We start from the raw sequence: 26519 nt of genomic DNA, 5'->3' as shown, positions 1-26519 counted from the left end.
GTCGTCAGTTCAAGCCTTCGGACTCCTAGGTTCGAGCAGAAACTTGCAACAGAGACCACAAAAGACCCGGGGGTCGTTAATGTGGATGGTTTGATAGGTGGTAAACTCTTATACTGTACGATTCACTGGAAATTTCTTTCAAATGAAATAAAACAAACCATCGTGACTAACTTTGCAGAACTAAACGTAAAACAAGTTTCTATTGTACTTTCAAAGGTAGCTCCCGCGACTTCCGGAGCTGCAGCTTGTCCAACCCGACCGCGGCCAGCTGGAGCAGATTGCTGGAGCAGAACTCGAACAAGTTACGCCTCGAACTCAGCTCAATCACTTCGTTTTTGCTACTGCTGCGGGAAGATTCTATGGTTTGCAGAATCCGCTGCGCCAACTCCTGGACCATCCCGGTTGATTGATGGCCGTGAAGATGATCGCAGGAGATCGTGCACAGCTGGACGGTGGATTTTGACGCTTCGCTGGCCAGGACGGTCTGGATGAGATCGTGGTACTCGGATTGGCTGTCCTGGAAGGCACGTGACCGGCTGCCGTTGGAGGAGTTCTTGAGGGATATGATTCTTCCGGCGGAGGAGTTTTTGGCCAACAGTGGGACGAAGTTTGTTAGGAGCTGAAAAGAGGGGTTGACTTTGAGTGAACTATTCTGAACTTTTTAAAAGTGAGCTACGTTGACAAATCCCAAAATCTCCCGGGAAGTTCGCTCGACGAAGTCTTCTTCGGATTCCTCCGAATCCAGGTGGATCACCAAATCCACCGAACGCAACATCCGCTCCAAACTCGTAACAAGTTGGCCAACCTGCTCTCTTTTAGACAGGTCACACTGGAAAAGTTGCACCGAGTCAGTCGTGGCCTCCGGAACACACCCGAGGTCGGTGACCAGGGTCACTCGGCAGCTTCGGACAGACGTCAGCTGCTCGCACAGGGCACGGGCCAGCGGAGAGGGAGATCCCGCGAAGATCTGGAAGAAAGGGTTTGTTTTAGTGGGACAGGTCAAGGGGGCTTCAAGGGGGATGAGTTTTGGAACCAGAACGGATCGGTTGTGGAGCGTCGACTCGGACATTTTGGTGGTGGTGGTGATCACCAGGTGCAGATCTGTGCGGGACCGAATGCAGGAGGAGATTCACGCGTTGTCGATAGAGCTTGTGGTGGGGAGATCATCACTTTTTAGGTCGGACAGCGTGTCTAGAAAGGTAGAGGAAAAAAGGATTTTTTGTTTTTATTTGATTCAGAAACAAAAATAAAACTCTGGGTTGTTCATTAAAATATAAAAACACAGGGTCTCAGAATGCCACCCTTTTCAAGAAGCTGTTGACCCTTGCAAGAGCTGACGACTACTTGAACTCTCGATACAATCTTGATGAATTTACATTCTTGCACGTTTAGTTGTAGGAGATCCTCACTAGTGTTTAGTACGTCAATTGAAACTAGTTTATCTCGTCTTATAAAATTAAATTTTCTTTTTTTCAAGCTTTTGGAAAATTTAACAAGCTATAATAGTAAAGTAAAACATTTTTTTATAGCAAACCAGCACCAATTCAGCAATCCATGGATTAACACATCAACGCCAAGCGTCTTAATCAAGTCGCGATCGAGCTGACCAGAGAGGGGCCTACGCACTCCAACCACCCGACCAGCTATCAAACGAACTTACCATAAGGTGGTCGGTAATTAGCGAACGCCAAGGGCACACGATTGTGTGTGTTTTCATAAGAGATTTGCAAGGTCGGCTGGTTGCGGACTGCAGAGTGACGGTGGAAAACGGCTTTTCTTGGAAAACTGTGAAGCCCTTCGCAGAGTGATGGACGGAAGGTGAGGGTAATGTCCGGTGAAGTGGCTAGTATTGAGCTGACATTGTAGTTCTTTTGGATAGAAATCATATCGTCACGTTTGATTGGTTGGTAAAAAGGCAATAATTTACTTCAAAGCCAGTGGTTTTGCATAAACCCATCGATTACTATTACTATTATCAATTAAATTGTGAAAAAAATTGGATAGAAGCAAAGTCTGGAACACTACAAAAATTACTGCATACTTCTTTTTACTTAAAATATAGGAAATGTTAGTAAAAAGCACAGCCAAAGTTGACCCCAGAAAAAACGACATTTTGTTAAACCAAAGTCACATAAAACAAGTAAAACTTCCAACCCATAAATTGTCTAAAATTTAAAGAGTTCTTCTTTCCAATGCTTTTAAAAGATAAAACAATTGGTTGAAAAATTGACTTTTGGTTTTGGCGGGGTTGGGTTGTAGAGGGGTTAACATTTAAAAATCGTATCAAAGCGATTGAAACTTCTTTTGAAAAACAATTCAAACGCTTGGTTTTCTATTTTAAGTCAAATTTTACCGTTTAAAGTATTATAAAAAATGTTTAAAAAAATCCAAATCCTAAGCCGAAGCGCATTTAGAATTTTGTTACACATCGACGTCGTCGTGCTATCTTGTCGCACCCGCCATTTTCACGTTCCGAGAAAAACGTGTTTTAATGTTTGACCTTGAATATACAAAAACGAGAGCACGCAATGTAAACAATAACAAACACGTTTTGTTTGGCTGACCATTCTGTGCATTGTCCCGAAGTTTGGTTGAAGTTGGTTGCTGGAGTCCCGAGTTATAATTACAAATGTTTACGGTAGTCTAGCTTGTACGTGCGACAAACGCATCCTGACTTTCCTGGCCTGCAATCCTTTTGGCCTTTTGTCGCACTTACATACTAATTTCATATGTAAAGTGACAAAAATGCACGGAGTTTTTTCGGTTTTTGTTGAATATCTCAGGATTGAAATCGAATTTTGGGGATCTGTGAAGGTCAAAAGGTGAGGCATTGTGAACTGCACAAAATGGCGTTCTTAACTCAATTTGGCCCAAAATGCACGTACGACAAGTTAGCACGATGGCGACGACATGATCAAATTCAAAATTTCATCAATAAATTTCAATCTAAATTCAACTTTCCTTTTTCTGGAAAAAAAAATGTGGCCACACTGCTTGTTAAAGAGAGGCCGAATACTTTCTTAGCTAATCTTAGAAATCAGAGAACTTTATTAAAAAAAATCAAGAATTGGAAATAGTAATGTCGATTTCAAGCCTCAAATTCTTGGAAATTGTCTTCACAATCATTCATAATTTCAAATTATGAAAACTAAAGTTTGGAAGTCAAAAAAAATCAACGTTTTCATTTAGAAATCATGAAAAAAATCTTGATGAAATTTTGGGAAGATGTTGCGCTGGAAAAACGCAATTTTTGCGTTATGTACACGGTTTGAAAAATCGAAAATTTGACCTTATTTTTATTTAAAAAATTTATTATTTATTGAAAAGTCATTTCACATCCCGAAAAAAATAGCAAAATTTCGAAATTTGGCCTTCAAAAGGTTAGGGTTCAGCACACCAGCTTTCAAATGCAACTGGAGTGATCAAAATCGAAAATAGAGGAGCTGAAAATTACGCGACACAAATTTTAGCTTTTTTTACGACACATGGACATCACTTCATCTCTGCGGGAAAAAATCTCAAAATTCGAGGGATGTAGATGTGTGGGCCCGAATAGACCCCTCGGTCTGATTGCGTACCAGACGCAGCCTTCTAATGACTGCGCACGGACGCAGCCAAATGGATCTGACAGCTGGCGGGGCAGAGTCAGCAGTCAGCCTCTTTCATCAACCAACCGTCGAGGGATCAAGTTGGCAATCACGCTGCGGGGATTCCTCCAGCAAACCAACTTCTCCACAATGGCGATTCCTGCCAGGAGAAATCTTTTCTTTTCCTCGTCAGAGGTTGGTTTTCGGGGATCCCCCAGCGCTGAATAGTTTAAAAAAAAAAGAAGTGTGCGAGAAAAGAACGTAGCGAATTGGCGTGGGCGGTAAATAAGGTATGTTTGCGAACAGGATGAGTTTTAGTTTCCACCGTATGCTAAGATGAGGTGGTTGCGTAATGGGCCGAAAAAAAAGTGGGGTGCAGTCGCTCGTTGTTGTTGGGAGCAGATATTGCTGTTTTTGTTTTTTAAGTGGTTTACCCCGTGAGGCGAGCACGTTTACAGCAAAGTTGGATGTTTTTGACGTTTCATGTGTGGGCTTCCAGATTCTTTCCAAAGTCTGTACTGCAGCAATATAATTTCTGCATGCTCTAGATCAGCGATTCTCAACGGGGGTACCGGGCCTACTTGATTTACACGGTAGGGGGTACCAGCCTAGAAGAAGGTTGAGAATCGCTGCTCTAGATCACTATAAATTAAAATTAAAAAAACAAAGTGGCACGTGAATAAGAAAGAAAGCAGCGTCCTTTCTTGTGCAGTTTTTCTTTTGTTGTGATTGCGGCGGTGGCCGCGTGGTGATGGGTTGCTGCCCTGGTGAAGCTGGAGGACTGGTAAATGTCTGCCCCTGGAAGGTTATTTTTATGAACACGGTGAGTGAAATTGTTTTTTTCACGGAAAGTCCGAAATTTTGCGTTGGCATTGTTTTGTGCAGGGCGGGAGATGACAAGGTGTTTGTCTGATAAAAGGAATGAGAGAGAGCAAAAGGAAGGGCCCGAATTTGAAACAGGAGAGTTGGAAATTTATATTGACATTTTGTAGCAGTGGTGCCAGATCCTCTGCTTTCAAGATCTGTTTCATGGCAGTGGTTTTGTCTGCAGTTGGTTTGCAGATTTATTTATTTTTGTTTGTGTTTATGATGAGTAACTTATCTTAATGTTAACTGTCGGTGAGTAGCTGTGTCACAGCGGTTTGATGGCTTGTGGATGTTCACTGAATAGGCCTGGCGGAGAGACGGCTTGTGAATATCCACTGAAAAGGCCTGGAGGGGAGGCTTGTGAATGTCCACTGAATAGGCCTGGCAAAGTGATGGCTTGTGGATGTTCACTGAATAGGCCTGGTGAAGAGGAGGCTTGTGGATGTTCACTGAATAGGCCTGGCGGAGAGACGGCTTGTGAATATCCACTGAAAAGGCCTGGAGGGGAGGCTTGTGAATGTCCACTGAATAGGCCTGGCAAAGTGATGGCTTGTGGATGTTCACTGAATAGGCCTGGTGAAGAGGAGGCTTGTGGATGTTCACTGAATAGGCCTGGCGGAGAGACGGCTTGTGAATATCCACTGAAAAGGCCTGGAGGGGAGGCTTGTGAATGTCCACTGAATAGGCCTGGCGGAGTGATGGCTTGTGGATGTTCACTGAAAAGGCCTGGTGAAGAGGAGGCTTGTGGATGTTCACTGAAAAGGCCTGGAGAAGAGGAGGCTTGTGAATATCCACTGAATAGGCCTGGCAGAGAGGAGGCTTGTGGATGTTCACTGAATAGGCCTGGCGGAGAGACGGCTTGTGAATATCCACTGAAAAGGCCTGGAGGGGAGGCTTGTGAATGTCCACTGAATAGGCCTGGCAAAGTGATGGCTTGTGGATGTTCACTGAATAGGCCTGGTGAAGAGGAGGCTTGTGGATGTTCACTGAATAGGCCTGGCGGAGAGACGGCTTGTGAATATCCACTGAAAAGGCCTGGAGGGGAGGCTTGTGAATGTCCACTGAATAGGCCTGGCAAAGTGATGGCTTGTGGATGTTCACTGAATAGGCCTGGTGAAGAGGAGGCTTGTGGATGTTCACTGAATAGGCCTGGCGGAGAGACGGCTTGTGAATATCCACTGAAAAGGCCTGGAGGGGAGGCTTGTGAATGTCCACTGAATAGGCCTGGCGGAGTGATGGCTTGTGGATGTTCACTGAAAAGGCCTGGTGAAGAGGAGGCTTGTGGATGTTCACTGAAAAGGCCTGGAGAAGAGGAGGCTTGTGAATATCCACTGAATAGGCCTGGCAGAGAGGAGGCTTGTGGATGTTCACTGAATAGGCCTGGCGGAGAGACGGCTTGTGAATATCCACTGAAAAGGCCTGGAGGGGAGGCTTGTGAATGTCCACTGAATAGGCCTGGCGGAGTGATGGCTTGTGGATGTTCACTGAAAAGGCCTGGTGAAGAGGAGGCTTGTGGATGTTCACTGAAAAGGCCTGGTGAAGAGGAGGCTTGTGAATATCCACTGAATAGGCCTGGCGGAGAGACGGCTTGTGAATATCCACTGAATAGGCCTGGCGGAGTGATGGCTTGTGGATGTTCACTGAAAAGGCCTGGTGAAGAGGAGGCTTGTGGATGTTCACTGAAAAGGCCTGGAGAAGAGGAGGCTTGTGAATATTCACTGAATAGGCCTTGTGGTGAGACGGCTTGTGAATATGGCCTTGGTGGAGTGATGGCTTGTTAATGCGTACTGAAAGGTCAAACTCGTCGAAGGGCTTGTGGGTCTCGTGGCGCAGGGGTAGCGGCTTCGGCTGCCGATCCCGATGATGCTATGAGACGCGGGTTCGATTCCCGCCTTATCCACTGAGCTTCTATCGGATGGTGAAGTAAAACGTCGGTCCCGGTTTCTCCTGTCTCGTCAGAGGCGCTGGAGCAGAAATCCCACGTTAGAGGAAGGCCATGCCCCGGGGGGCGTAGTGCCAATAGTTTCGTTTTCGCCTGGCAGAGAGGAGGCGTGTGGATGTTCACTGAATAGGCCTGGCGGAGAGACGGCTTGTGAATATCCACTGAAAAGGCCTGGAGGGGAGGCTTGTGAATGTCCACTGAATAGGCCTGGCGGAGTGATGGCTTGTGGATGTTCACTGAAAAGGCCTGGTGAAGAGGAGGCTTGTGGATGTTCACTGAAAAGGCCTGGTGAAGAGGAGGCTTGTGAATATCCACTGAATAGGCCTGGCGGAGAGACGGCTTGTGAATATCCACTGAATAGGCCTTGTGGTGAGACGGCTTGTGAATATGGCCTTGGTGGAGTGATGGCTTGTTAATGCGTACTGAAAGGTCAAACTCGTCGAAGGGCTTGTGGGAATCCACTGAATAGGTCCTGGCTTGTGAGAAATCATTGAAAGGCCAAACTCATCGAAGGGCTTGTGGGAATCCACTGAATAGGTCCTGGCTTGGAATCGCTAAAAGTGATTATAAAGAAAAATGTTTTGGAATTATGAAAGAATGTATAAAAGAAAATATGCAGGGTGGAATGAAAATAAGGGAATGAATTCAGCAAAAGAATTGAACAAGGGAGAAGAGACCAAAAGCAACTCATCGTGTTAAATGAAGAAGCCCTTAATGGACTTAATGTGTATTAATTTGTTTGAGTATGCAAACGTTAAAGATTAAAATTAGTGTTGGCTGGATAGAAAAGGCATGGTATGCGAATATGTTGAGGCAGTTACAAAAAAGTTACTGGATTGTTTGTGGAAAGCGTCTAATGGAAATCCGCAGAATAGGCAAGAGTTAGTGAATGGCTAAACACATTTATGTCAAATAGGGTCAGCATTCTAAGTAGTTATAAATGATTGAGGCGTTGATTTTTTTTTTTTTTAGAGAAGGGGGGAGATGTGTGGGCCCGAATAGACCCCTCGGTCTGATTGCGTACCAGACGCAGCCTTCTAATGACTGCGCACGGACGCAGCCAAATGGATCTGACAGCTGGCGGGGCAGAGTCAGCAGTAAGCCTCTTTCATCAACCAACCGTCGAGGGATCAAGTTGGCAATCACGCTGCGGGGATTCCTCCAGCAAACCAACTTCTCCACAGTAGATAGATGAGTTTGGTTTTTATCAATCGGTAGAGCGTCTAAATCGATGTACACACTTATTTTTTTTTTACTGAATTCGGTAGTTTAAAAATCGGTAAAGTTTAGACCGGTAAACCAACTGTCTAAATGAACAAGATTTTACCGAATTTCGGTTGTACGATGAACAATAATTAAAGTACACCAACATATTATTTCGCCGATTTTTTATTATTTTGTTTTTTAAAATGAATTCAATTTCTAAAAGTCCATATTTTTTAATTTTTGACTTTTTAATTTGTTTTACGGGACATGAACACCAATTTTGCCTCTGAATTATGATTTTCTGAATTTTTTTTCTTGAGAAATTAGAAATGTTACTCGAAAACTTTGTTTGACCTCAGTTTTATTAAGTGTTAAAGCAAATTTGCAAGTATTTTTCAGATATTTGATTAAGTGCACCATTTTAAATAGTGTCCATGGTTGTTCATTCCTGAAAATATTTTATTCGAAAAGGTGGGAAAATTTCCAATGAAATTGACAAAGAGATGTTGAAGATTGGACCTCTGGTTGATGCAATACAGGAAGCAAAAGAAACAAGAAAATTGAAATCTCATTCAAACAGCCTTTTATTTTCTCCTACCAATGTCTCAAAAACGAATGGTCCTATTAAAAAATATAAGCAAAAATAATATTTCGATGCCTTTATGCTCTCTTGCACTAAGCTTGCTGGTTTCATATTCTAGTGTGCATGAGGGAGTACAGAGTTATTGATTTTTAGATTACTTTTTTGTCGTTTTTTATTATTTAAAAAAATTATTATTATTTAAAAAAATGCAATTGTTATTTGTAATTTAAAATTACAATTACAATAATTGTGATTGTAAATTACAATTTGCCGAAACAATATTTCTAATTTTTGACTTTTTTCGAAAAATAGACAATTTATTCAAAACTTGATTTCAGTTCAGGATTTTTAATATAGTGCGCCGTTTTGAAATTATAGCCATTTAAACATTAAAATTAACTGAAAATTACTGTTATTATTTTTTTTTAAATAATGCTTGTTCAGTCCTGAAAGAAATTTGACAAGTTGATAAAATTTCAAAAAAAAAATAAAAAAAAATTCAAGATTGGACTTCTAGTTTCTGAAATACCGTGAATAAAAAAAGAAACAACAAGAAAATTTATCAGAAACTAAGGGGTATGATTTCCAGTGTGCAAATATTTTGTGTGCAGTTATGATTTGCACAGGGGAAGAATTTGGTGCAAAGTGTGCAATAATGGTTAAAAATTAATCATTTGTGAAATTTTCTGATCTCTTCGAAAAAAACAAATTTAAAACATTGAAATCAACTGTTTCATTTCAAAAGTGCCTTATATTGAATATCTCATATTTAGAAAATACATCTTTTCATGTAATTTTACCTTCATGAAAGCTAGCCCATAGTTTTTTTTAAATATTTGAAAAATAAAGAAAAAGCTATCATTTCAAACTTCTAACTTATAGAATGAAGAATGAATGAAGTAAAATGTACCAAGAATATTTATAGATTAAATTATTTATGCTATTGTCAAAAAGATGCACAATGTCAAAGAATTCAATAAAATATACTATTTCCTAAAGTCACTTCTTTTTGCGAGTGTTTTTATTTACAGTCGATAAGTGTACTTTTTTATCAGCATTATACAATTTTTGATTGTACAATTTTTGTTATGGAAATACATCTTTCTTGAAATTTTTGAGTCAGAAAAAATAGTAATTTTACTTCAGAAACTGATGAAATTTCCATAATTTTAAATGTTGATGTTTTTTACCCGTGAATTTTGTTAAAATTACACAAGAAGGCAGTAAATTTTAATCTAAAATTACAAATAATTTGAGTTTTTCAACAGCTCCTCAATAACTAAACTAAAGTTATGCTTCGAATTAAATCATCAATCCTTAACAACATCACCATAGCAAATCACTTTTTCATAATGTATAGATGCCATCGAACCAGCCGATGTGTGTACTTTCTTAAGGTGTAACCACCTCGGAAAGAGAAGCCTTCGGCATGTGCAGCAAGTTGTTCGCGCATGTGTTTAGTCAAGGGAGGGTGGGGTATCTTGAGCTAACAAATTTTGATATTTTTTTTTCTCTCAAGTTGAATACAATCTGTACAGCATTTTTCCCTCTCCTCATGTGAAAATTACGCCATTAGCGCCATCAGCAGTAGCAGCTCGTTCGCGGAGAATCGCATGAATCGCATAAATCGAGCTGGTTGGTGGAAAACTGCACCGTATCTAACGACGTGCCTTCAACTCGAGGTGCTCCACATATGTCCGACCCGTCGTTGTTTGGCCAATCGGGGGGAGGAACCAGAACCGGCTATGCATCAGGTAAAGGGTCCAGCACGGTGGGTAAGAAGGGGATTATTATGCACCTTGCATGCACCTCGGAAATTCATCCTGGAGGTTGTTGGGGAGACTATTCTGAGTCAGAAAAATCGATTTCCAAAATATTCTGTCGGTGAAAACTGATTTTATCTCGATTTTAAGTTAAAAAACCTAATATTGCACCTAAAACCTTAAAAAATACTTCTAAAATCTCGGTCTAACTCTGGACAAAGATGTAAATTTTCATCAAAATATCAATTCTTAGTTCCCAAAATATATTCCTGACATAGTACACCTTAAATCGGTCCATTACTTGAGTCCCAGCGTCATGAGAAGGTGTAAAATAGTGTTTTTTCTTAAAAAAAATATTTTCAAATTGCTCTGGTAAATAAACTGTCATGTCTGAATTCCAAAACTAACGTTGTAGCATTGTTGCAAACAAAATGAAGAACAATTTTGCAGAAAAAAGAATGAAATTTTATCCGTTTTCAGTAAAGTTATGTCCATTTTAGTGGGAAAATTGTTGCCAATTTTCAAAGTTCTTCGATATTTAACTCATTCCTGTTATTAACAGCTACTACGATCATATTCATTAGGATTTAACAAAAAATACTTTTTGGCGGGCATTCAGGGGCTGGTTCCGGTGGGCATAATGAGCTCTAATCTCAAATATGAGCTTGATTGAACTTAATAGGAGCTGTCGCTTTGCATTTAAATTTTAAATGAGATTTAACCAGTAAAAAACATGGTTTTTCAAAAATGTAGATTTTTAGGCTCTTTGGCCACTAAAGCGTTTATCTTCAACATCATTGGCATGTAGGACAGATCCTTGCGCATGTTTTGGTATAATAACATTGAAGTTTTGAGCAAAATGAAATGGCGCGTCGCCTATCTTTTCTGCTGAGCTGTTTTTTTGAAAAAAAAAAATCAAGTCATTGAAGGCCTGAGCTTCAGAGTGTTTCAATTCAATGTTATATATACCAAAACATGCGCAAGGATCTGTCCTACATGCCAATGATGTTGAAGATAAACGCTTTAGTGGCCAAAGAGCTTTAAAATCTACATTTTTGAAAAACCATGTTTTTCACTGGTTAAATCTCATTTAAAATTAAAATGCAAAGCGACAGCTCCTATTAAGTTCAATCAAGCTCATATTTGAGATTTGAGCTCAGTATGCCCACCGGAACCAGCCCCTGAATGCCCGCCAAAAAGTAATTTTTGTTAAATCCTAATGAGTATGATCGTAGTAGCTGTTAATAACAGGAATGAGTTAAATATCGAAGAACTTTGAAAATTGGCAACAATTTTCCCACTAAAATGGACATAACTTTACTGAAAATGGATAAAATTTCATTCTTTTTTCTGCAAAATTGTTCTTCATTTTGTTTGCAACAATGCTACAACGTTAGTTTTGGAATTCAGACATGACAGTTTATTTACCAGAGCAATTTGAAAAGATTTTTTAAGAAAAAACACTATTTTACACCTTCTCATGACGCTGGGACTCAAGTAATGGACCGATTTAAGGTGTACTATGTCAGGAATATATTTTGGGAACTAAGAATTGATATTTTGATGAAAATTGACATCTTTGTCTAGAGTTAGACCGAGATTTAAGACGTATTTTTGAGGTTTTAGGTGAAATATTAGGTTTTTTAACTTCAAATCGAGATAAAATCAGTTTTCACCGACAGAATATTTTGGAAATCGATTTTTCTGACTCAGAATAGTCTCCCCAACAACCTCCAGGAGGAATTTCCGAGGTGCATGCAAGTTGCATAATAATCCCCTTCTTACCCACCGTGTCCAGAACTGGTTGGACCCACGTCGATCGATATGGCTCTTATCTGAGTTTCGAAATTGGGGTAATTATCTGGTTGTTCAAAGTGCAGCAAATCATAATATGGTACCGAGCTTTGAGCGTAATTATGGAGGTTCGAACGAGCACGTTCCACTTTGCGACAAAACCCATATTGTCCCTTATTAAGCGTAATGAATTGTTCTAGAGGGGTACTTTAAATCTAAGCTTTACATCTTGGCCACTTGCACCCGAGACCTTGACTTCTTGAGACTGCTCAAAGCTTTCAAACGCCAAAGACTTCTGACTGATCGGCGTATAAATTTCATTTCAAAATGACTTGAAAGAAGCCGTTCCCGTTCGTCATGCAAGCTCAACTTTGAAAAGGGTAATCCATTTTCGTGCCTCGAAGCTGATACCGTGATTTGAAACCTAATTTCGCTACAGGCCTATCCGGTCAAGGTCGGTCACTGGATGATTTGGCACTTTAAGGTTAACCTGACCTGGGACAAGTGGTGAGGAGGGCGTTCAAAATTGGCGAAGATCCTGTACACAGAAAAAAAATCATGGTAATATTACATCTGGGAAGGGGTACATCTTTTATGTCATAAAAAAGGTGTAATTTTAACTCTGGAAATGTGTAATTTTACCACTTTTCTGGTGAAATGTCACTTTTTCAGTCTAAATTGAGGTAAAATTACATCATAAAAGAGGTAATATTCAACCTTCCAAAATTAAAGCTTCCAAATTTACATTATTTTTTTCTGTGTAACTCAATAAGCTTGAACTAATCAAATTGTGAGGCAGCAAGTTTGAAGTGTAATCACAAAGATAATTAAAAGTGAATGGAATTACCTATCTAGTATAGTGCTATGAGGAAACGATATCATTGCGGGTATCATAAAAGGTGGAAACTATAAAACTTCCAGCCATATTTTACAAGCCTTAGGTTGACTGACTGAGTGACTAAAAATAGGCTGCTGCCGGGTAAAAACTAAACTGTTATAAACTTGTCACTTATATCTAACTTGACTGTTGACAGATTGACAGAGTACTTACCAATGTGCTGAACAAACTACCAGAAACACTTACCTTACTTCAACATTGCCCTTCAACATTTTCTAGATGTACATTTTGACGTCCGTACTAGAGGTGAGTTCAACCCTGTTCAACCCAGCTGCACCGCCGCCGTTGCAACCGTTGCGAAACTCTGCAAACTCAACCAACTGAAGCGCAACAACCAGCTTTATTGTTTATCCCAGCGATTGCGGTTTCGCACCAACCCGCGAAAAGCCTTCCAGAGGAAGGGCTATCGCACGCGAATTGTCGTCACCGAATAAAAAGCTTGACGAACTACGCACCAAGGCGACGTCATTTCAAGAAACGAACCCTAGAACTGTGTCAAGTTCGCGGCCATTACACCGACGACGCACTCCTCCAACCTCATAATCAGTCGCGACCGACTCCCGATCAATTGCCGATTAGTCTGCGTGATTACAGAAGTTGGAACACGCACGACTTGTGCCGACTTATCTTGCCGGCAGGTTAAGCAAATCAAATCTTGCCGCTTGGTTGAGCTGAATAATTTTGGTTTGAATTTTAAGTTGTAAATCGGCGGGTTGAGGCCTGCTAGTCGCGTGCCGTTAGCCATGCTCGATTAACCAAACAGGGTTGATGCCGTACAATCGGTAATGATCGGGCGCAAATGGGTCCGATCAGTATCGATTGACGGGTGCCTCTGGGTTATCGACGTGGATCGTGCAAGTAACTAGGTTGACAGTTTGACAGATTGACAGAGTACTTACCGAATTTTATCTGGATCATTCAGGAACGCACAACACATCACATTACACTACAATTTCACTTCAACTTTCAGTAGCAACGCTTTTGCTTAGGTACCTATTGAAGTCCGTAATCGAGATGCAATTTCCAAAATTCGCCCAAATGTAGACTAACCGTAACCTAACAAATCACATTTCTAAAAATGATTTGTCATTTCTAGACTGACTAAGTTGCAATCATCGTGTAACCCCCAATTAATCTTAGTCACTTTTCCCGCTACGTGGAAACCGCTAAATCTTCCATTCCCAGAACCAAAACAAACAACTGCAATGTATTCATGATTGCGAGTAGCGCCTTTCGTATCGCTCAGTTGTAGTGTGACTTGAAGAAAACATTGTAGTTCTAACGCAGGTGCGAAACCGAGTGTTTTTATTCAGCATGTTTCTCTTCAAGTTAGCTGCATTGTTGTTAGAAAACATTTCCGATCGCTTCTGGAAGTAATCGTAGTTATGCAAATGGCGAACCTTCAAGGTCGTCAGACTCTGATAGATCAAGTTAGATTGTTAAAGTTAGATCACATACTTTCAACGTCTACGAATATCACTGACAAAAAGCTGGAGCTGAACGCAAGCCATAAACATTGTACAAGATCATTGTCAACGACCTAGAATTGATCTCATCAGAATAGCTTCGATCACTTTCAACTGAGAAGTCACAGCGCAGTCGTAGGTGGCAGCACTGTCACAAAGAATCATAAAATGACTCAAAAGGTGCTTCTGAATTTGTTATTTGCATTTTGATTGCTTTTACAGCTTTGACCTCGTTCCTGTGTTCAGAAGACCTCAATTGACTTGCAAAAGAAGTGATTCAGGCGTTTCCTCACCTCCAGCTTCAAAAGATGTGTGATCAATGGAGCAAATCAAGTACCAACGTTGCGTTGCAAGTGCATTGAAGAAATTGCATTCGCCACATGACGGCACCAAGAGAGATCAACAGGTCGCTGACTCATCTCTGACCTTTGGACGTGTTTTGCAGCAAACCAATCGGGGTTAGAAGACAGTTCAGCTCGCGTAATTGATGGTCTAAGACTAGTCCCCTCTGTGAAGATGGTGCAGAAGATTGGTGATCTTTTGTTCTGAGATTGAGTTGAAGTGGCCGAGGGTAATTACTAAACGGAGGAGTTTGGAAATGCAGCGCAACTCAAAGGAAAGGTGAACCAGGTCGAGCACGGAGTTCACGATCTTTCAAACTACCAAGCATGGGAATTAGAACTTCGAACCTCAAATTGCAAACAATTTGTAGAATTGCTTTTCAATTACGGACTTCAAATTCAATGAACCTTCTTCGAAAACGTGTCTTCATTGCTGTGAAAATTAGTGCAGTGTAGTGAGTCAAGTGGTTGCTGATAAAAGTGTAAGGTAAGTATTCTGTCAAACTGTCAACTGTCAAAAAATGCAGAGTAAACAAAACAGTTTCGAAAACTTGTTTGTTGTAGAAATGTGTTTTGTTTTCCTGCAAAAACGTCAACTTTTAGGATTCTTGCGTTTCATTTCTAGTTTGATTCTGAAACTCCTTCTGAGTATTTTGAATTATTTAAACTTAGCACTTCATTAACCACAACCGTTCGAAATGATTTATTCCGCTTAGTGAGTTAACGTTCCAAAAAGAAGTAATTACTAGTTCAATCAATACACGGTAAGCAAACACCATACAAGGTAGAGATCATAACCGACTCTTGCGGTTTTGCATCAACTCGATGCGGTTCAGTTCATTACCTTCCAATGCAATGTTGATACAGCTCGATTAAACTACCTCAGCTGTGCTTATCGTTGGCTTGCATGGCGAACTCTATCGACGAAGCATTTTCAGCGGTTATCGAAAGAATTCACCCCACTTAGAAGGAGATGATGATGATCTGGACCAGCTTGCCGTAGATTGTCATCTTGATTGTTAAAAGTGTTATTTTTTACAAATTTTCACTTCAAAACACAACTTTCTTCTTTTGAAAATTTAAACTTCACGCAAAATTTTCCAAGAAGGAAGTCTTGAACGAGACTTGAACGACCGAACCGGCGCAATAGACTGCTAAATTGCAACTGATTACCAAGTACCTCTCATCAAAACATGAATGAACCAAGTTAGATTGAGTTACTCAACAGGTCACTCACTGAGTTCGGTTTGTTTTTGTTCATCACGAAGTTGGCCGAAGCTGTTTTTGTCGAGCACGTGGTCGTTCGTGTTGCGAGTGCGGTCACGAACTTGACTTGAATGCAAATTGAGAGGCGTCGCGACGCCCCGGTTTAACAGGGTGGATGGGCAGGGAAGTGTGGTTAGAGCGCTGATTAGTATGCAAATGTTTTGAAGGAATACCGATGCATGGCCATGATCATTTGGTTGAGCATTTGATTGAGTTGTAGATAATTTCAAGTTCAACTTGCATGCAAGTTTTGAGCTCAATAAAATTTGCTTCATTTTTATTAGTGATATAGTGTCAGTTTTGCATCTCTATTACGGACGTCAGTACTAATATACCTACTGAAAATTCGTTCAACATTTGAGGTGAAAAGTAGTGAAGTGAAGTGTTACGTGATCCTGAGGAGTCCAACTTTGGTAAGTATCTGTCAACAATCTGTCTACTGTCAAACTCCAAAGTGTAAACAAAACAATTCAGGATTGCCTTCCCCGAATGCGTTTTGTTTCCCTTGTCGTCCAGTTGTGGATTGAGTTGAAATCGTTGCGTCAACTTAATTTCGCTTGATCTTGATGTCGAGTTGGTACTGCCTAATTGCTGGGCACAGCTGAATTAAGGTGGCAACGGTAACGACTTCGAAGTGCCCTGCAGGTACAGCATGGTAATTGGTGTTGCCAAAATGACCACAATAACTTTTGGGGGGTATTGTGAGCAAATCAGCGTCAGGGGTGAGGTTTGCCCTAGAAAATTTATTGCAAATAGTGAAATTGCGGTTTTCGAGCTGATCGATGCAGTTGATCATACTAAGGTGTGCAAATTCAGCGAGTTAAGCAAGGTTCTAAGTTTTATTATTGTTCCCAAATTGCGCTCAAGACAGACAATTTTTGCAACGAATGCCAAGCCATTTGAATCAAAAGTTGACCGTGACTTAAGTCGAATCCATGTTTAGACCTTAGAAACGATCCGGAATGTTACATGCCGAACAAGCCTCCCAAGCTACAAATACGAAACACCCGGAATATCGCGTGAACATCGCAACAAACTAAACAAAACATTCTAAACCGGTACAGTACAACTCACGTTGCTTCCGGTCACAACCTCGGAATTGCAAACGACCGGTAGCCGTCGTAGATTTGTCATGAGATGCAAAACAAAACGTCACCGCTGGAAACACCCGCAATCATGAATAAATTGCCCACATCGGGTGGGTTGGTTCTGGGAACGGGAGATTTACCCGACTCTCACGTGGTGCGACAAGTGTCTTGGAGTAATTGAAGGTTATACGATGATTGCAACTTTGTCTGTTTGGAAAATTATCGTGTTGTCATTTTGTGGAATTTTTGAAAATTGCATCTCGATTACGGACTTCAATAGGTAGCTAAGCAAACACGTTGCTACTTAAGGACGATGTGAAGTTTTAGTGAAGTGTGGTGCGTTCTGAATGATCCAGATAACAATCGGTAAGTACTCTGTCAATCTGTCAAACCTAGTTACATGCTCGATAACCCAGAGGCACCCGTCAATCAATACCGATCTGACCCATTTGCGCCCGATCATTACCGATTGTACGGAATCGACCCTTCTGTCTGGTTGTTCGAACAAGCACGTGACTTGCGTGCCTCAAGCCGCCGATTTACAATTCAAAAATTCAAACCAAAGCCAAATTATCCTGCCCAACCAAGCGGCAAGATTTGATTCGGTTACGCTGCGTGTGCCCTGAGCAGTTCTCTAGGATTTCGGTCATTTGATTTTTTTTGTATTTTTTAATCCAGCTGAAACTTTTTTGGTGCCTTCGGTATGCCCAAAGAAGCCATTTTGCATCATTAGTTTGTCCATATAATTTTCCATACAAATTTGGCAGCTGTCCATACAAAAATGATGTATGAAAATTCAAAAATCTGTATCTTTTGAAGGAATTTTTTGATCGATTTGGTGTCTACGGCAAAGTTGTAGGTATGGATATGGACTACACTGGAAAAAAATGATACACGGTAAAAAAAATTGGTGATTTTTTTATATAACTTTTTATCACTAAAACTTGATTTGCAAAAAACACTATTTTTTATTTTTTTTATTTTTTGATATGTTTTAGAGGACTAAAAATGCCAACTTTTCAGAAATTTTCAGGTTGTGCAAAAAATCATTGAGCGAGTTATGAACTTTTAAATGAATACTGATTTTTTTTCAAAAAATCGAAATATAGGTCGCAAAAATTTTTCAACTTCATTTTTCGATGTAAAATCGAATTTGCAATCAAAAAGTACTAAACTGAAATTTTGATAAAGTGCACCGTTTTCATGTTAAATCCATTTTTATGTGACTTTTTTGAAAATAGTCGCAGTTTTTCATTTTTTTAAATTAGTGCACATAGTCCATATCCATACCTACAACTTTGCCGAAGACACCAAATCGATCAAAAAATTCCTTCAAAAGATACAGATTTTTGAATTTTCATGCATCATTTTTGTATGGACAGCTGCCAACTTTGTATGGAAAATTATATGGACAAACTAATGATGCAAAATGGCTTCTTTGGGCATACCGAAGGCACCAAAAAAGTTTCAGCCAGATTAAAAAATACAAAAAATAAAATTGAAGAAAAAAGACCGATTTCGTAAAGAATTGCTCCCCTGTATACGAGACTTGCGTGTTACGACTAATCGGCAGTCGATCATCGTCTTGGGAATTCCCTACGCTGTGATTATGCTGTTGATAGCCACAAACTTGACATCGTTCTCGAACTTGAAGTTTCGGTCCCGAGACAAGGTACGATAACGGCTTTTTTTTTGTTCGCGAGAACTTGCATTGTTTATCAACAGCGTAGACCCTGACGGGTAGGGTCGACCCGTGTAAGGCATTTGGTCAGAAAACTGCTTTTCGCGAGTTGGTGTGAACATGTTGCTTTTTTGCATATTAAAACTCACCACCGTTGGTTGGGATAAACAATAAAGTTGATTGTTGCGCCTCAGTTGGTAGCGAGCGTAAACCTTTGGCGAGTTTCACAATTGTTTGGTGGTGCAGTTGCAGCGATGCAACTGGTTGAGCAGGGTTGAACTGTTGGTTCTGCCTGAATTTTTAAGATGTGAAAAGCGCCTAAATGTATGCAATTTTGAAAGGGAAATACATTTCAGAGGCAAACTGTAATTTTTTAATGGCATCACTTCTATTACGGACTTCAACATTGATATACCAATTCGCCTTCAAGCAGTATTTTGAAGTAAGGTAAGTGGATCCGGAAGTGAACTCATCGAAACGGTAAGTATTCTGTCATTCTGTCAATCTGTCAACTGTCAATTAAATTTTAGATAAGCTATTGAAGTTAGGTTCAGGGTTTCAAAACTCACACCTTTCATGACACAAAACAGTTTCCTTATAGCACTACTTTAGTCATTTTATAGTTCTGATCAAGCTTACAGACTTTTTGCAAATCATGTTTAATCAGTTGAAGTGCTTTTTTAAAGATTTGATTTTTCACTAGATGGGCTCGACCAAATCCGCCCTCTCGTAGGTTCTTATCCCAGGTCAGGTATTGCGCAGTCTTGAATGTTAAAGCGCCAAATCATCCGGTGACCGACCGAAGACCTTGGACCTAAAAATAAAGCGAAACGGGCGAAATTTGCTTCGAATTTAAGTATGCTGTTATCGTTCAAAGGGAAGATTCATGCAAATTGATTACCTTTTATTCGAACTTTTCAATTGAGTGACTTGGTGGAACGTCTTGGCTCAAGCCATGACGGACGTGAAATTTAACGCTGATTGGATTTTCTTCGGAGATTGAAAGCAAGCAGTCAGAGTCGAGCGTTAGGGTCTTAGGGAAGTCAAATTCTTAATAAATCAAACAGCCTTAATAAGGGACAATATGGACTTTGTAGTAAAGTGGAACGTGCTCGTTCGAACCTCCATAATTACGCTCAAAGCTCGGTACCATTTTATGATTTGCTGCACTTTGAACAACCAGATAATTACCCCAATTTCGAAACGCAGATTAGAGCCATATCGATTGACGTGGGTCTAACCAGTTCTGGACCCTTTACCTGATACATAGCTGGTACTGGTTCCTCCCCCCGATTGGCCACACCACGACGGGTCGGACATATGTGGAGCACCTCGAGTTGAAGCTACGTCATTAGATGCGGTGCAGTTTTCCACCAACTCGATTTATGCAATTCATGCGATTCTCCGCGAACGAGTTGCTACTGCTGATGGCGCTAATGGCGTAATTTTCACATGAAGAAAACGTAATTTAAGGTGGATTGTGTTCGTTTCGATTTTAAGATACCTCAGTATCCTCTATTAGGTTGAGTCGCGTACAACTTGCTGCACATGCCAATGACTTGGTTTTCTTCCTCTACTGGTTAACTTAGGAAAGTATGGCATGGTATCTATAAATCATGAAAAGCGATTTGATGTAGTGAGGTAAGAAGCTTCTCTTGTTAGTTATGTTATGAAGTCGAGTCATTCAATATTCCAGATGCATTTCAATATCGTGAACAGTCAGTTTCTCATTAGACATTAACGTCAGAGCTAAACGCCAGTCATATACATTGTAAAAGATCAATCATCTCGACCTCCAACTGATCTCTTCAACAGCTCCGATCACTTTCAACTGAGAAGTTACATCGTAGTCGTAGGTGGCAGCACTGTCACAACGAGCTATAAAACGACTCAAAAGGTGCTTCTGAATTTGTACTTTGCATCTCGATTGCTTTTACAGCTTTGACCTCGTTCCTGTGTTCAGAAGACTGCAATCGAATTGCAAAAGAAGCGATTCAGGCGTTTCCTCACCTCCAGCTTCAATGGATGTGTGATCAATGGGGCAAATCAAGTTGCGTTGCAAGTGCATTGAAGAAATTGCATTCGTCGCATGACGGCACCAAGAGATCAGCAGACTCATCTCTGACCTTTGGGCATGTTTTGCAGTGAACCAATCGGGGTTAGAAGACAGTTCAACGCGTAATTGATGGTCTAAGACTAGTCCCCTCTGTGAAGATGGTGCAGAAGATTGGTGATCTTTTGTTCTGAGCTTGAGTTGAAGCGGCCGAGGGTAATTACTAAACGGAGGAGTTTGGAAATACAACGTGACTCAAAGAAAAGGTGAACCAGGTTGAGCACGGAGTTCACGATCTTTCAAACTAATGGTGAGACGATTTGAAACAACCAGAATTTGAACTGACGCTTCTATTACGGACTTCAAATTCAATGAACCTTCTTCGAAAACGTGTCTTCACTGCTGTGAAAATTAGTGCAGTGTAGTGAGTCAAGTGCGTGGTTGCTGATAAAAGTGTACACGGATAGAAATCCTGTCCGCGAAATCGACAACATTGTTGTCGATTCGTTCTAAGATTCGTTTCGGAATGTTTTCGACCAGTCGTCCGGTAACAATTGCAACGAAATCGATAAAAAATGTTGTCGATTTCGGCAACATCAATTTCACGGTTAGAATGCGCCTAAATGTATGCATTTTGCAAAGCATCGATATAGCGTCGATATTTTGCTTTTCAAATTGGCCGTTATTGTTCAAAACTGTTTCGGAATAGTAAATCATATTAGAAAACTATTTATTTGCATAAAATTTCTTTTATTTTCAAAAATTTAGTTGCACACAAACGTGTACACTCGATTTAGGTTTAATGAGGATTAAAATCTAAGAGACTAGTGGTAAATTCCGTCAGTTTGGGCCAGCACATGCGGACGGTCTAACATCCAAATTGATGCCGGAACGAGGCTTGTCGGTTTCGCTGCGTAGTCGGGTTGACGAACTCCTTTGGCGAGGACAGAATCACTTCTGGACCGACGAAGCGGAGCCCTTAAGTATTCGCGCAGTGTAAGCAGGTGGTTTGTAGCCGTGATGAGCTGGCATCCAAAAATCCGCTGGCATTTCTGATGTTCAAAGAGCTGAATGGATTAGGAGAGAGATTAGTGAATGTACAAATGAGTTTGAGCTTGAGAAACTTACCCGCTGCCTTTTTAGATCAGCACTTGGAGCGAATCATATGCGACGTACTCATCGGGCGAAGTCAGAGTGACCGCGTCGGTGCGCAGCATCAGCTCAAAGAAGTCCGGTTAGTCAGACATGAGCGAACAGCAGGCGCCTTGACAATCGGCATTTTGGAAGATACTGCTTGGAGTCGCCGAATAGATGGAGGACTCCGACCTGTAGAAAGTGGTGGTTAGCCTGATGAAACATGAATATATCTTAAGACTACTTACTTCCAGCAGATTATGGGACACAGTTGGATTGGGACACACGTCGGGGTCCCAGTAGCTTTTCCTCGCCACCAAGAGCAGACCCCTGACTACTTCCAACGCCGACGACGTCGCCGCAATCAACCAACAACATGGTTGCGGTCTCTGGACAACGACAACGGGTAATGGTCATCGAATTAGACCACAAGGAATGACACGAGCTGCATGCACCAAGCAAATCTCATGATCGTCTAGCAACCCCTGCAGAAGAAAGGAATAAGTTAAAATGTAAAAATCTAAAAATCTAAAAATCTAAAAATCTAAAAATCTAAAAATCTAAAAATCTAAAAATCTAAAAATCTAAAAATCTAAAAATCTAAAAATCTAAAAATCTAAAATTCTAAAAATCTAAAAATCTAAAAATCTAAAAATCTAAAAATCTAAAGATCTAAAAATCTAAAAATCTGAAAATCTAAAAATCTAAAAATCTGAAAATCTAAAAATCTAAAAATCTGTAAATCTATAAATCTAAAAATCTATAAAATTTTTAAATTCTTTAATTTTTTAAGTTCTTTAAACCTTTAAAATTCTTTAAATTCTTTAAATTCTTCAAATTCTTTAAATTCTTTGAATTCTTTATATTCTTTAAATTCTTTAAATTCTTTAAATTCTTTAAATTCTTTAAATTCTTTAAATTCTTTAAATTCTTTAAATTCTTTAAATTCTTTAAATTCTTTAAATTCTTTTAAATTCTTTAAATTCTTTAAATTCTTTAAATTCTTTAAATTCTTTAAATTCTTTAAATTCTTTAAATTCTTTAAATTCTTTAAATTCTTTAAATTCTTTAAATTCTTTAAATTCTTTAAATTCTTTAAATTCTTTAAATTCTTTAAATTCTTTAAATTCTTTAAATTCTTAAATTCTTTAAATTCTTTAAATTCTTTAAATTCTTTAAATTCTTTAAATTCTTTAAATTCTTTAAATTCTTTAAATTCTTTAAATTCTTTAAATTCTTCAAATTCTTTAAATTCTTTAAATTCTTTAAATTCTTTAAATTCTTTAAATTCTTTAAATTCTTTAAATTCTTTAAATTCTTTAAATTCTTTAAATTCTTTAAATTCATTAAATTCTTTAAATTCTTTAAATTCTTTAAATTCTTCAAATTCTTTAAATTCTTTAAATTCTTTAAATTCTTTAAATTCTTTAAATTCTTTAAATTCTTTAAATTCTTTAAATTCTTTAAATTCTTTAAATTCTTTAAATTCTTTAAATTCTTTAAATTCTTTAAATTCTTTAAATTCTTTGAATTCTTTAAATTCTTTAAATTCTTTAAATTCTTTAAATTCTTCAAATTCTTTAAATTCTTTAAATTCTTTAAATTCTTTAAATTCTTTAAATTCTTTAAATTCTTTAAATTCTTTAAATTCTTTAAATTCTTTAAATTCTTTAAATTCTTTAAATTCTTTAAATTCTTTAAATTTTTTAAATTCTTTAAATTCTTTAAATTCTTTAAATTCTTTAAATTCTTTAAATTCTTTAAATTCTTTAAATTCTTTAAATTCTTTAAATTCTTTAAATTCTTTAAATTCTTCAAATTCTTTAAATTCTTTAAATTCTTTAAATTCTTTAAATTCTTTAAATTCTTTAAATTCTTTAAATTCTTTAAATTCTTTAAATTCTTTAAATTCTTTGAATTCTTTAAATTCTTTAAATTCTTTAAATTCTTTAAATTCTTTAAATTCTTTAAATTCTTTAAATTCTTTAAATTCTTTAAATTCTTTAAATTCTTTAAATTCTTTAAATTCTTTAAATTCTTTAAATTCTTTAAATTCTTTAAATTCTTTAAATTCTTTAAATTCTCAAAATTCTTAAAATTCATAAAATTCATAAAATTCTTAAAATTCTTAAAATTCTTAAAATTCTTAAAATTCTTAAAATTCTTAAAATTCTTAAAATTCTTAAAATTCTTAAAATTCTTAAAATTCTTAAAATTCTTAAAATTCTTAAAATTCTTAAAAATCTTAAAATTCTTAAAATTTTTAGAATTCTTTAAATTCTTTAAATTCTTTAAATTCTTTAAATTCTTTAAATTCTTAAAATTTTTAGAATTCTTTAAATTCTTTAAATTCTTTAAATTCTATAAATTCTTTAAATTCTTTAAATTCTTTAAATTCTTTAAATTCTTTAAATTCTTTAAATTCTTTAAATTCTGTAAATTCTTTAAATTCTTTAAATTCTTTAAGTTCTTTAAATTCTTTAAATTTTTTAAATTCTTTGAATTCTTTAAATTCTTTAAATTCTTTAAATTCTTTAAATTCTTTAAATTCTTTAAATTCTTTAAATTCTTTAAATTCTTTAAATTCTTTAAATTCTTTAAATTCTTTAAATTCTTTAAATTCTTTAAATTCTTTAAATTCTTTAAATTTTTTAAATTCTTTAAATTCTTTAAATTCTTTAAATTCTTTAAATTCTTTAAATTCATTAAATTCTTTAAATTCTTTAAATTCTTTAAATTCTTTAAATTCTTTAAATTCTTTAAATTCTTTAAATTCTTTAAATTCTTTAAATTCTTTAAATTCTTTAAATTCGTTAAATTCTTTGAATTCTTCAAATTCTTTAAATTTTTTAAATTCTTTTAATTTTTGAAATTCTTTAAATTCTTTAATTTTTTTGATATTTTATGTTCTTTGGATGAACCAGGTTAGCTAAATCGGTTCAGTTTTGAAACAGAACGACTATTCATGAAATTTTGAGGAGTTAGATGTATTGCATAATTATGTTTCTGATGAAAAGTTATGTTTTTTGTTCTCTTTCTGGAGTAAGTATATAGAACAATATAAGTTTACCACCCTTTTAGTAAAACTTTGTTGAAAACGTACTCTTTTTATATTTTTTACGCTAAGTTTAGATAAAGACCTTTCGAAAACACTATTTAACTTTGAGTTTTGGTCATGTTTTGCATGAGATATAAATTTTACAAATTTACTGTAACACATTTTGCTATGATATTTTTTTCGTTCAGCCCCTCTCCCCCGTGCCCTGCCCAAATACACTAATTTGCATATTTTCTCCTTCAAGTAGACATCCTGACGATTCCAAAGCACTATAAAACATTAAAGTTGCAATTATGCCTATTTCCCAAGCCTGCGAAAATTTACTTTAACGCATTTTGCAGCCTTCGGGTTGAACAGGGTTTTTTTTCCTTCGGGTTCGGACTATTAAGTTGTCCCGAAGGTAAGAATTGTTGGTGGTGGCCGATGAGCTTCACTCTATAACACTCACTTGGCTGATCCGGGCTGTTCCGGCTGAAACTTACCAAACTAACCCATCCAAAACTGCGACCAAAGAAAAACACTGACAAAGCACTTCATCACCGCAACGGGACTGTGTCGTATACGAAAGCTTGGACGAGGAACCGGTCGCGTCTGCCGAATTCGCCAATAAAAAACGACCACCGTAATCAAAACTCCGGAAACGTGACGACATTGGAGATACTTGGCCACGGTATTAGCAAAACGGCCCGGAAACCCGGCGCTACGCGACTAAGTGGCCCAAAAGTTTGTTTTGATCTGTTTGCCAAAAAAAAACAAAGTACCGAAACGTCATCACTGTTTACCGTGGTGTTCGATATTTTGTAAAGCAGAAAACGGCGGGCGCCGAAATGTAGGCAACAAAATCGCCGATTTCGTCGACATTGTAGACATTATCGAAAACTTTGTTTTCAAAATCGAAAACATTCAATGTTTTCGATCTTATCGCCAAATGTTTCCAAACACACGGACAGGATTTCTATCCGTGTAAGATAAGTATTCTGTCAAACTGTCAACTGTCAAAAAATGTAGAGTAAACAAAACAGTTTCGAAAACCTGTTTGTTGTAGAAATGTGTTTTGTTTTCCTGCATAAATGTCAAAATTCAGGTTTCTTGTGTTTCATTCCGAGTTCAATTCTGAGACTCCTTCTGAATATTTTAAAATATTTAAACTTATCACTTCATTAACCACAACGATTCAAAATCAATAACCGCTTCAAGTGTTTAGTTAATGTTCCCACAAGAAGTAATAACCAATCTAATCAAAACACGGTAAGCAAAAACCCGACAAGGAAGAGATCATAACCGACTATTGCGGTTTCATATCGATTCGATGCGGTTCAGTTGATTACCTTCCAATGTAATGTTGATGCAGCTCGATTAAACTTCCTCAGCTGTGCCTATCGTTGGCTTGCATGGCGAATTCTATCGACGAAGAATTTTCAGAGGTAACTGAAAGAATCCACCTCACTTAGAAGGAGATGATGATGATCTGGACCAGCTTGCCGTAGATTGTCATCTTGACTGTTTATAGTCTTAATTTTGACGAATTTCAACTTGAAAACACATGCAAACGACAACTTTCTTCTTTTGAAAATTTTAACTTCAACCAAAATTTTCCAAGAAGGAAGACTTGAACGACCGAACCGGCGCGAAAGACTGCTAAATTGCAACTGATTACCACCTCAAGTACCTCTCAAAAACTCATGAATGAACCCAGTTAGATTGAGTCACTCACTGAGTGACTGACTGAGAGTTCGGATTGTTTTTGTTCATCTACTGAACACGAAGTTTGCCGAAGCTGTTTTTGTCGAGC

At 38.0% G+C, this 26519-nt stretch overlaps 1 protein-coding gene across 3 annotated transcripts; it reads right to left on the bottom strand.

Moving 5' to 3' along the window:
• Positions 1-163: 163 nt before the first annotated feature.
• On the bottom strand, positions 164-26225 carry LOC120428442 (uncharacterized). Of its 3 annotated transcripts, XM_039593456.2 has the most exons (4): positions 15292-15574; positions 1034-1191; positions 677-967; positions 164-619 (listed from the first exon to the last, which is right to left on the bottom strand). In XM_039593456.2, exons 2-4 carry the CDS (start codon positions 1067-1069, stop codon positions 200-202), a joined length of 747 nt encoding a protein of 248 aa, XP_039449390.1. In that variant the 5' UTR covers positions 1070-1191; positions 15292-15574; the 3' UTR covers positions 164-199. The 3 variants fall into 3 exon arrangements, with proteins under 3 accessions (XP_039449390.1, XP_039449388.1, XP_039449387.1); XM_039593454.2 differs by lacking the exon at positions 15292-15574 and adding an exon at positions 26056-26225 and having other exon boundaries at positions 677-1191; XM_039593453.2 differs by having other exon boundaries at positions 677-1191; positions 15292-15576.
• Between the last annotated feature and the right edge of the window lie 294 nt (positions 26226-26519).

Source organism: Culex pipiens, chromosome 1 (genome assembly GCF_016801865.2).
Source record: "Culex pipiens pallens isolate TS chromosome 1, TS_CPP_V2, whole genome shotgun sequence".
Lineage (NCBI taxonomy): Eukaryota > Metazoa > Arthropoda > Insecta > Diptera > Culicidae > Culex > Culex pipiens.
The sequence above is the reverse complement of the archived record's forward strand: the minus strand, read 5'-3'. Positions and strand labels throughout refer to the sequence as shown.